The following is a 13029-nucleotide window of genomic DNA, read 5'->3' as shown; positions in this document are numbered from 1 at the left end:
TTGAAGTAATGGCATTAAAATCGAAATTTCAAAAGAAAAAAAAATCACGTTTTAGTGTACAGTGAGCAGTAAACAAAAATCTATTTATAACTTTTGATCTAATGATCAGATGTTTACGTTCTAGGACTCAATCTTAATGGATCGAGAGGGTGAATTCAAATATGCCACTTAACTATAGCAGACAGTATATTTTAAGTTCGGAAATCAGACACTAAAACGAGCCTACTTTGAGAAATTTTTTTCCTGCGTATTCGGAGTTTTGATCCCCAGCATGTAGGGGTTGCCGCAATCTGGAAATATTATCCCAATAGTTTGGTCAGGAAAGCAATGCAATGTTAGGACCCTTAGTGTTTGCCTTACTTTTTGCGCATTTCACCCTATCTTGGGAACTTTCCAGTGAACTTTTAAGTGAATTGAAATTTTTTTGCACTCAATGTTTTAATGTTCATTTTATTTAGAATTTCCTTCATTCCCTACACTATTGTAAGATATTTACTTTTCACCTAACTTGTAAAATTAAAAAGTTTAGAATTCTTTACAAAATCACTCAGGCGAAGTGATTGCCTTTTATTTAAATCTTATTTAGAAGGTATTTTTCTTAAAGTATTTCATTTAAAGTTTTTATCATTATAAGTTGAAATTCGCCCTGCTTTGCATAGTTCAAAAATTATTTCATAGGAAACATAACTTAACATTAAACACTCAGGACTTACAATTATAAATCAAACAATCACTACATTTATTTATTAAAAAACACTCTTATGAACTGATAATAAATTGATCTAAGTCCTAAATGTGAGTTCTATAATATATAATTTATTTAAACTCAGTATATATATCTGACCTCTGTTGTCGCCAATGGCTCAATTTTAAAATATAGTTTTTCTTTTACAAATTTTCAGATATTTTCATATGAAGGATAGTATTAAGTTTGAGAATTAAAAATTTTTGTTTAAAAAAGTTGTTAAAAATTATAATTATTATTAATACTTGACTACAGGAAGTTTTCAATTAAAGGTTGAAATTTTTTTTAATTATGTTATTTTTTAATTCTGTTATTTTTTTAATTATGTTTTTAGTTACCTAATTCATATAACAGTATTTAGGAATCTATAAATTTATGCTACGTATGATCGTTGCAGAATAACCTGCACCCAATATATGTAAATAAAATATATTTTTAAAATTGTGCATTTTCTATTAATTGCATTTATTATTCTTATACTGAAAGAGTATCAAGGTATCTATGACCTCCATAATAAATGAAGTATTTACGGACTTTTATATATATTAAGGAATTGAGTCAATTTTTCACGAAGTTCAAGATCTCATCCCATTGAAAAAAAAGTTATTTAATAAATATTTTTTTACAATAAATGCTTCTAGTAATAAAACAAACGCGATATAAGTCATTGAAGAAAAATCCCTTCATTTGTACATTTTTCTCTTCTTGAAATTATTTCACATATTTCTTTTTTCACTAACAAATTTCCGATTACTTTAAAATTTTAAAAATATCGATTTTTTCATTTGCAAGAAATTTTTACTTTAAAGCGTGATAACATTTTTGAATACTCCAATTTTTTTTTCTAATAAATAATATGTCTTTGTTAATTTCTAAAAAAAATGTTCATAAAAAAGTTTACATTATTCTTTTATCAAGATTGATTTAACAGAGAGAAAATCACTAAATTAAAACAGGTTATGTTTTCTTACAATAAAAGTTAAATAGAATTAATTCTTCAAAATAGCTTTCCAATAAAACATGGTATTAAATTGTTACGTTATTTTTTGTGATTGGTTCAATAATAAATTATTTTTATTTCTTCACAAACACAATTGGGTATAATATGAAAAAAACACAACTACTTCGATTTAGTAGGAACAACATATGACGCAATGCTAAACGAATGGAATTTAGTTGTTGTTTATTTAGTTATTGTTATTAGTAGTTGTTGTTATTTGTTTTAGTGGTTGTTGTTTATTTAGTTGTATTTAGTTTCAATAACTTTTCTTTATAATGCAATAAAATCTGGCGAGCAGCTATTTAAACGATCGAACACTTCGTTTGTTTATTTGTGGCTTGAAATTAGGCTCGCAGAAAATGCCGTTCATGGGTTAAATTTAGTAGGAACAACACAACCTGTGACGTAGCTTATATTATACCCAATTCTTGAAAAAAAAATTTAATCTGTTATATCAAAAAACTAGATCGTTTTATAAAATCTATATATATATTTCTCTTACACGGCACCAAAAAAAAGCCTCATTACAACTCCCCGAATGGCAACGTTAGAAAATCGGCCAATGATTGCTGCTAAAAATGTCACATGGCAAATGTCACATGAGGTGGCTCAACATATAGCGCTTTTAAAAACGGAAACAATAACCAGAGTGAGCATTATCAGGTTGTTCAATTCAGATTCATGCCCTAAAAACATGATAATATTTAATTTAAACTCAATTAGAAATTAATTAATTAATTGAAGTGAGAATGCTTTAAAAGGCCGCTGTTGAATTGATATTTTTCTACTGCGAGCTACCTAAACGTCTAAGTGTTTGTATTGAATTCATTGAATTTTTTTATATTTTGCGTTTATTTATGCATTGAATTTTCACGCTTTAAAATGCAGAATATTAGTGGAGCTGCTAGGGCTTTTAAACGTAATGAAAGAAAACGTGTTCGAAGAGCCTAAGAAAGTGTTGAGGAATGTTATGGAGGACGTAGATTGCAGAGATCAAGTGCAACTGTTCAAGATGTAACAGTAGATGTTGAAGAGTATAATATTGGCTCAATGACGGAACAATGTAGTTATTGTAATGCTTACTTCTGGGCCAAAGAAAGAAATTCTTCTGGCAAATATACGAAACAAGTTTTTAGTCATGGACAACTTTATGTTGGCCTGTCAAGAGTTAAGTCATTTGACAGTCTTTCAGCAATTGCTCCAAGATGCCAAATCTATAATTGTGTTTTCAAAGAAATTCTAAATGCTTAGTGTTAATTTCTTAGAGCTTTGCAGAAAAAAATGTTTTTTGGAAAAAATTAAATTGAAACTTGTATTGGCAGTAGGCAAGGGGAACTGCCAAAATCAAAACTCCCCGATTAGAAATGCAGCATGGCGACCTCCACGTGGTATTTTTCGGGTAAAGCTAACAGCCATGCATTTTAATTTATTGTACGTAAAACATCCTTATTTTGTTCTAAAATGTTATGTACTTTATCACAAATGTTAATTAATATAGAAATTGATTTCAGTAATGCTGATCACCAAAAAATATTTCATTTGGCGATAAAACAAATTTTTGTGTTTTTGAAAATGAAAGACTTTATGAGGGTTATTATCTCACAAGGAAAAGTTAAGGTTTAAAGTTTATATTTTTAAACAATAAAATTTTTTTCTAAAACTTTCAGAAATTCTAGCATTAACTAATTTATTATACACATTTAGTTGAATTTAGGTGAGTAACTGCAATATTTGATAATTTATTTTGCTAATATGTTTCTCATTTAGCTAATGTTTTGATTTTTTCACCATGTACAATCTAAATAGCTAATATACTTTTTTAAAAGCCAATAAGAGCATTGGTAGAATTCTTCTACATAAGTACAATACTATAACTTTGATGATAATATACTATGTCTTTGTGCTAGAACATTGTGTTCATTGGCGAGCGAGGGCAGCGAGCCATGGTTCACGTCGTGAACCGCATAGGATTGCGTAGCGATTCTCGGGGGTTGGAGAGCGTAAGCGAGCAGGGGGCGGAGCCTCCTAGTATAAATTATTGCGCTTAATAAAATATAAATACAGTTTATTTGTAACGTGATCCTAAGAATAAAAAGTTTATTTTTTTTTTTAATTCTCTACTAAAATGAATTAATGAGTTATTTTTATTCATCATGGCTAGTCGAGGAGGGGAAAAAAATATCAAATTTCACTGTTTAGGTTAATGTAATTTCGTTCTCCCACCACATTTACGTGTAATCCATCGCCAATTCTACTTGCAATCGCCTAGTTTATAATCTACGGTATGTTTTGTCAATTCGCGCACCGATTACCTAATAATCCTGAAGGTTATCGCCATGTTTACCTTTATATATATATATATATATATATATATATATATATATATATATATATATATATATACTTTTAGGTAACTTGGGGCAAGCCATGACTGTTGCTTATTTGGTCACGTGCTCTGCACTAAAAGACTTTGACACAGTATTGTTAAGAAGTACAGGTGAGCTAGAAGCCTAATGACCTAATAGGCAATGGCTGGCATTTGTTTAAAAATAATAAATAATAATAAATCGTCATACTGATCGACTATCACTTTGGGATCTTGGATGATTTGAAGTGCAATCGGCGTTTTTAAAATTATTTATCTTTTTGGCTGCTGGGAATCAAGTACAAGATACCAATTAGGTATCCCACTTTACAAGACTTAAGGGTAACTTAATTACCAGGAAAGTTATGAGTTATTTCAATTAACTTGAAGATTGGAGTTTTGTAATTTAATATCGCATTGAAATACTTCGGATACACAAATGAAAGATAAAACTTTCTAAATTCGATAAGAACATAAATCTATCATAATTCATGGCGGAGGGATTACCCTGAGCCTTGTTGATTATAGTGCCGATTTCAATCCTATCGAGGTGCTCGTGTCGATTTCAATTCTATAGAGGTAGACATCCTATAGAGTTTAAGTAATTAAAGTATATCGCTTAGGAAAACTATTAGAAAAAATGTTCGACAAGAAACTAGATTATTATTTTGGAATTGATAGCGATCTAAATGCAAATATCTAAGACAATACAACACGTATGGCTAATTACTATACACTGATTTCAAAGGTGCTTTTGACGACTTAGAATAAAAATTTGTCGATCAAGCATTTAAGAAACAAAACCCTATTCCAGCTTCGTGGCATAGTTTAAAGCATTAACATGAGTGAACTTAAAATGGACGAATAATAAAAAATATTTCAAAGAACTGTTCTCAATGATCTGACATAGATTCACTACAATGGTATCTAAAACATAATGACTTGTTAGAATCACAAGACATATATTCAAGCGTTTTAAGATTAACTCAATTTTTTTGCTAACATAGTTTCTCTACGGAAGGTAGAAATGAAACTATGAATTAACTCTTAGTATTAGTGTATACGCGACTTTAAAATAACTGATCACGACTTTCTTTCGGCAAAAATATACAGTCTTCAGAAACTTGAAAAGAAACCCTACTTATTTTATTTAATAACGGTCGTTGAACAGCCGACCCAATTTTGAGTTTACAACTACTAATGCTCAATATATACTAACTACTAATGTTCAACTACTAATGCTCAATCCATAATCTTGTAAATTTGAACCCAATCTGAAAAACAATAGAACTTTTGGAGTTCCCCTGTTTTCTGGATTGGGTTCAAAATTGCAATTGTTGAATATCGGTAGTCGCACCCAGAATTAATTCGGCTGTTTAACAATGGTTGCATAGAAAAATATGTTTTTTGAGATAAAATCCGAAAGTAGTAAGTTTTCGTTACAAAATCTAAACTTCCTAACGGGTGGTTGTAAGAACTCAAATCTGCTCTTAATTGCAATCAAATCAACATCAGATATGGATTAAATTTCTAACTCTTTCTTTTTGGAATTGAAACCTGCTAGAATGTTATGCTAGTCCTACCCTCAAAACCAATTTTTTTAAGAATGATTAGAAATCTGTGCATTCTCTTGTTAATTATCGTAAAATGACTCAAGTAAGACAAAAATAATTTTTTTTTCTATTTCGGTGAAAGATTTCGGAGATTAGCAGAAAAAAAGTGTTTTCTAACGCAATATCTCTTTCACAAATTAATCTTACAGGAACCTTAGATTTAGACTGTGACTTCTTTTCTCACTTATTTGTCGTATATATATTATTTGTGTTATTTTAGATAAATATGTTCAAAAAATAAAGGCTTAAACTTTTATCTTGATTGTTCAGGGACATTCGTGTCGGACTAATAATAATTCGAAAACAGATAACAATAAAAATAGTAATCATTTAGTCGTAAACCCAGAATTGGTTAGCGAAAACAGAAAACAATAAAAATAGTCATAATTTAGTCATAAACCCAGAATTGGTTGCGCTGTTTAACGACGGTTAAATAGAAAAATATATGTTCTTAGCAATAAAATCCGAAAACTGTTAAGTTTTCGTGACAAAATCCAAACACGTGGTTGTAAAAACATTTTGGGAATTGAAACCTGCTAGAATATTATGATAATCATCCCATTAAAGCCAATTTTTTAATGAGTGTTGAGAAATCTGTGCATTCTTTTGTTAATTATTGTAAAATGACTCAAGTAAGACTGATAATAATTTTTTTTCTATACCTGTGAAAGATTTCAGATATTAGCCGAAAAGAAGTGTTTTCTAATGTAATATCTCTTTCATAAATGAATCTTTTAGGAATCTTAGATATGGACCGTAATTTCTTTTCCCACTTAATTGGCGTAAATCTTTCATATTTGTGTTATTTTAGATAATTATATCAAAGAAAATAAAATTTTAAAATTTTATCTCGGTAGTTCAGAAACATACCGGAAGGAATATTAATAATTCGAAAACTGAAACCAATAAAAATAGTCATCATTTCAGCTTACTTATGTCTATTTTCAACGAATGAAAGAAGCTAAGAGTTTAAACTTCAGTGGGAAAGTACCGTTAGTTTGTTCCAATTGGTACATTGCAATAGAATATCTAAATTCAGTTACTTTCAATTTCATTTTTCTACATTCAACATAATTACCAAAATACTTTTACAATGTAGTTATACTTGTAAAAAAATAAATAAAAGCTATATTTTTCAAGATTGATACATTTTTTCTTTTATACAAAATAGCGTGTCATTTTAAACCAAGCATACTTATTAAAAATTACAAAAATACGATTCAGAATACAAAAAAGAAGAAAATTAACTATTTTTTAATGGTATGGATTTCCTCTGCTTCAAGAGTAACTTAAATCCACAAATTTAACATTTATCTGAATGTGCATGCGTTTCGTCCAACAACTCTGAGGAGTTAGATAGATTAGGAACATAGATTGTTTTACAACAACTGCCGAATAAAATTGGGAAAAAGGAGGATGCAGAAATTTTGATATGTTTTGGGTGGTGGTGGAACATAAATGCAAAGTAAATGAAAAAATGCATCGCCCAATTTAATAAATTTTACTAGGATTGGTGAAATGTTCAAAGAATTAGTCCAAACATAACAAAGATTTATTCATGAAAGGAATTCAGATGATTGAGGTTGTACAAACGAATGTCCAAGAAGTACAAAAAGGGAAGCAGGGAAGGAAATAGAAGCAATGCAAACACTATTTATTCAGTACTGAAAGTTGGCAGAGAACTTAAGTTTTATTTGAGCAATTGTTTGAAGAAAAATTCTTAACCCTTGCATGCCTTCAACACATTCTAGTTTTGATATAATTATTTGATTGAAAAATGAAGATATGATGGAATAATATAAAGATATTATATAATGAAATAAAGAAGTAATAGATATGATAGAACTATAAGGCTCCAGCTATAAATTTTCTAAGACTTAAGGAGCCGTCCCCTGAAATCAATATAATCAGTGAAACAGCTGAGATCTGTGATGCGCAGGTAAAAAGAAAAAAAAACTGACTATATTGATGTTGCTATGCAATTTGGTACCAAACCTAAAATATAACTGTCTGGAGACGATTAGAAAGAATTCCTGCGATTCTGCTTGAGATTTAAAAAATTTTGTCACACTAAACCAAAATATCCATCAGGCGTCAAAACAAATATATTTCGGGTGCCACATACATTATGTTAAGTAGATGGCAAAACTCCTCTACGCACTAAAAAGTTTTTATTTTCAGAGATGAGTTTCCGAATATTGATGTATTTAGAAGAATCTCTTTTTTCATTATAATCACTTAAATAAACGTTTAGTTTAATACAGAAAATTCTAGTTCCATGTCAACACCAAAATTAGTTAGAGTTTTAATTAATTAGTAAAATCTAGATGTGGAAATATGCAATATCAAAATTTTTACCTACTTGCTTCAAAACTATTGTCAGATGATGTAGGTAAAAGATATAATTAAAAATCTAGAATATACATGGCAGAAATACATTTAAAACCACATGATTCTTTTTAAGGAATAATTTGATGCAATCCTCACCTCGTTTGCGATGAACTTTCTAAATATATTTAATATTTTTGCAATTATTTTTCTTAAGTCTGATGCAGTTGTTTGAAAAACAGTATTGTGATTTTAGAAAGAACTAAACACATTTAAAAAAGTTTTAAGTGACATAGCAGTAAAAGGTAGCAAGCCTATTAAAAAATTTCCATCCTAACTCTTCAAAGACGAAGTACAATATAAATATTGTACGTAGTCACCGAGAGTACAAAACTTTAGCTCGATGCTAAAGAGTGCTACGTAGCTTGAGCTGACAATTTAAGTCATGCATGGCTGTCAGGGTTGTTCATATGCTCCCTAGCAATTTCCAAGACACATGGGAGTTATTCTTCTATACAACTGAGCTTGAAATTAAATTTTGAATGAAGTTCCTTTTTATCCATCAAATTTTTCATTTTGTTTCTTTGATAAACTTCACAATGTTATTATTTATTGTAATGCTGATTTGGAATACGTTTTCACGACGTTACAAAAGAAAAATAACCTCGTTTTCAGTTTTGAACAGTAGTGTATGAACAAATACATCAAATTCTGAAAATGTTGAGAGAAAATTGAAGGGGATGCTGAGAATACGATTGCAAAGGTGCAAAAAGAAGATCTTTGCAAATAAGGGACTTTGCCATACACAGGAGTGTGTGGATAAAAGGTTAGAAGCATTATGTACCAGAGTTGCGCACGGCGAGGTAAAGTTAAAAATTATATTAAACATCATTCCTCTAACAGAGACCAAGTTTTTTGAAGGAAATATTTCCTTATTTATAATAAAATATTGCGGAATAGATTACTGTTAATAAATCTTTAACTTCCGAAACTACAGTGAGAGCTCTTTTAGTCGGATTAATTTCTTTTTCTCTAAGTTAAATGTTTTCTTAGTGCCGTTAAAATACATATTAAGCTAAAAGGTCGATATGGCATGGTAAATAAAAATAATGAGAGATTCGTTGTTTTCAGCCACAAATATACAAGAAACTGATATTTTCCTCTAAATTCAAATGTCTTATTTGTCATGATGCACATTGCTACTGTAAATGTAATGAATCTTTACCTTCTTAAGGGCTGCATAAGCTACAGTGGAGGCACCCATACTGTGTCCAAATAATACAGCTTTCGGCAAATTTACTACATTCATAAAATGAAAAAGATCATCCACATTTAAGGAGAAACTAAATTCATCAGTATATTCACTGTCACCGTAGTTTCTGGCATCATATGCATAGACCTAAAATAAAATGTGCAGTAATATAAACAAAGATAATATAGATTTTAGGCAATATCGGTACTCGGGGCATACGGGAAAGATTGTGATATGAAATAAATGGAATGCCATAAAAATATATTCTTTAAAATTGATTGGCATTTGAAGGAGCTTTCGACATTCCATAGTTGCGGCAAATATCGGAAGTATAATGAACCCTATAGAATTTTATGTTTAAACATCTATTTTGCTGCTGAGCAAGCTATCAAGCTTTAGAATTACACGTTTCTGTTTATCAGAAAATTCTCGAAGAAATCACTTTACCTTCAGACATTTTTTGGCGAGTTCTTCTCCTAAGTGCTCACCGTCAATATCGCATAAAAACAAAATTGGAATTCATTATGCATTCAGTTTTCTTTGTTAGCAGGGGTGTTTGTCGAAACACTAGAAAGACTGAACATTGCCGCATACCGACTGCTGCTCGCAAAAGCTCTTGAAAAGGCCATATTGGTCTTTTCCATGTAGGCCCTTTCCAGATATTTTAAGTGCAGCAATTTTCAGTCTTTCTAGTTTTTTAACAGATATCCCTGTTGAAAAAGAAAGCTAAGAAATGGCATAATATGAGAAAAATGGAGAAAAAAAACTTTATGAAACTTTTCAAAAAATTTCGATTTATTAAGAAGAAAAGCTATTAATAGAATTTCTTTCAGATAGTTCAGTGTATTGATAGAAACTAAATTCATGCAAAAAGTTTGATCTAGAATTCTAACTTATCACTGATAAATAAGAATTTTTGATATAATGAAATTGATATATTATATTTTCAGACACAATTATTGCATGTAACATTTCTACCAATATTTAGAAAAGTTTGTACACACTTGAAAAATAATTTATTGATAAGAAGTGGAAAATAATAATGTAAACAGGCAAAAATTATCAGCTATCAAATAATGTAAACTTAGAAAATTTATTAAGCTAAAAAAAAAGAAATATTTTTCACAAAAAGCAGGTTTATTTTTTCTTATTTCCCTTTAAATTCGCGTAACATTCCGTATAAAGTGTTTATTTTATTGTTGCAATGGTACAGTCTGCATGACTCCCAATTAAGTAAAATAAATTTTTTCGCAGATGCATATATACTTACTGTCTGACCTCGATAACAGAAATTATTCTCCAGTTGTTGTATTAATACTTACGGTATAAGCCCTATAATGGAAATTATTTCTTGATAGGTGATTTACAATGATCGTGGTACTTCCAGAAACTTTTAATTGAATTTAAAATTCTAATGCATCAGTTGTGGTTCTTGATAGCTTTGTTTGAAATAATTTAAGTCCGCAAAAGTTGGTGGCCAGTGAAGAAGAATGAAAAATATTGTTCTTTTATCTTAGACTGAAGTTTCCATGAATATTTTTACAAGATATAAAATAGTAATACATAGAAGTAATTGCATCAAGGAACATTGCATCAAGAGCTTATTGAAAAAATAAAGCAAAGTAAGATTTTAGTGAATTTCAGGAAATCAATTTCAGAGTGTATAAAAGCATTAGGATTCTCACATTATTTTTTTACAAATGAGAATCGCCTTATCAGAGAGCTTCCTCTATAATTTATCTTACTTATAATCGATTATGTCATATTTTTAATCCCCAACATTTCGGAATTTTAAAAATATAGCCAAATTTCTTCTTTATGCGTTTATGCGTAATGGTATATATATATATATATATATATATATATATATATATATATATATATATATATATATATATATATATATATATATATATATATATATATATATATATATATATATGTGTGTGTGTGTATACATATATATAACGGTAATAAATATATGCATAATGGTAATAAATACAGCACACCTAACGGTATGCTATATTTATTATCAATTATATTTAGATTAGAAAATTTCATTTTAAGGATATTTTTTTTTCTTAGAAAACCTGAAAAACTACACCATGTCCATAATTAAAGCTAACATAAGTGACCAGTCAGAATCAAAAACAGCAGTAAATTTCATGTAAATCGTGTGATGGCACTGTGAATTGATGGGAATTTTACTAGCGAAGCAATTTAGTTTCATAAACCCTTACCAGATAACATTTCATAATTTTATAGAGTGCTTATAAAAATTCTTCCTTTTTAAACCAAGTTTTTTTAAGAGATTACTGGTTGTTGTTGTTGTCGTAGAGCATTAAGGCAAGGGGTGTGATTGCTCCTGCTTTCCAGTGGCGCTACCTATGGCCAAGAATTCGATTTTAGCCACACCACTCTATAAATACACACACGCTTACAGGGTGGATCCATTCATTCATCCACAGATTGTAATTTTGTCCTGAGCCAGAGAATGATCAATCGCCAATTCCCTTAAAAGTTATTATTGGCCCCTTGAAGTATAATTTCTTATGGGAACATGGAGAACTTTGTGACCCGACAGATTTAACTACCCATTTACAACACGGGGAGTCTTCGCCCGGCAGGATTCAAACTCCCATTCTCAAGAATGAGAGAGCAAGGCTTTGCTAACCACGCTACCCCGGTCAAAAGATTACTGGGGTCAGACGCGTATTACTTTTAAAATCAACAAGTTCACACGATACAAAAAAATATTTAAATTGATATAACAGAATAAATAATATGCTCACATATTCTTACCTTTCTCCTCGATTTTTCGGCAATAATTGGAGCAGTGAGTTTCCACGTCTTTCTCTCCGATGCAAGCCCATGAACAAGAACTACAGGTGTTAAGTTGGGGTCACTGCCTTCAGTAGATTCATACAAATCATAAGATAAGTTAATAGGAACATAGCTGCAAAAAATTATTTTGCGAAATGAGAATCTCTAAGTATTAGAAAATAAAAGTCAAAGATGCTTAGTTTTTTCCTTCTAATATTGCTTAACGCCAGAGCGTTGCCCCTAATGTCAATCCAATGTCACTGGACACAAGTGTCAAGTTACAGTGATTTCCTAAGAAATGTGAATAAAATTTATCGCTCTTTTATCGCCAAATATAATCTCGACCACTTTTCAATTGAAACAAACTCTAACAGTCACAAGAACAAAAATAAGAAATGAAAAAATAAAATGATCCTGTAATCTACGTTTCTCAATTTAATTAAAATGAGAAAACAAATATAATTTTCTCAGACCTAAAACACAGAACGTACTATTATTTTGTTCTAAACGTCTTTCTCTCGCCACTCCATGGTTTTTGAAAGTGATGCTCTCTACGTGTTTGGTGAATAAAAAGTTAAATGGCATTTTCTTATTTAGTCCAATTGAAATACTGGTATAGTGCATAATATGAAAGTATAGTTCGTTCACCAGGAGTTGAGACTTGGCTCCACCTCCTCGGACGCAGAGTTCATTTCAGCGCGGGGGAGTAAGAGGAAAAACATCTCCGTTGTTGAAATTGAGACAACCCTTAATTTGCGCCAAACACAGAAAGTGAATTATTTTTCACTTACTTTGCTTTATCATCTGCTAATATACCTTTTGTTACACTAGCTAATTAAATATAGTTTAAATTTAAAAACTGTTGTTCTCCCAGCGAAATGTCTCATAAAGGACAAACTATTC

The 13029-nt window shown here is 30.1% G+C and overlaps 1 protein-coding gene across 1 annotated transcript in view; it reads right to left on the bottom strand.

Moving 5' to 3' along the window:
- LOC107451264 (sn-1-specific diacylglycerol lipase ABHD11) overlaps positions 1-13029 on the bottom strand; it is a 31348-nt gene that overhangs the window by 8621 nt on the left and 9698 nt on the right. The window contains exons 2-3 of the mRNA XM_087167946.1: positions 12106-12259; positions 9277-9450 (exon numbers count right to left, since the gene is read on the bottom strand). Of these exons, the coding sequence (XP_087024072.1) occupies positions 9277-9450; positions 12106-12259 (328 nt within the window). The remainder of the gene's footprint in view (positions 1-9276; positions 9451-12105; positions 12260-13029) is intronic.

This window comes from Parasteatoda tepidariorum, chromosome 7 (assembly GCF_982258835.1).
Source record: "Parasteatoda tepidariorum strain Cologne lab strain chromosome 7, Ptep-v5.0, whole genome shotgun sequence".
Taxonomy (NCBI): domain Eukaryota; kingdom Metazoa; phylum Arthropoda; class Arachnida; order Araneae; family Theridiidae; genus Parasteatoda; species Parasteatoda tepidariorum.
The sequence above is the reverse complement of the archived record's forward strand: the minus strand, read 5'-3'. Positions and strand labels throughout refer to the sequence as shown.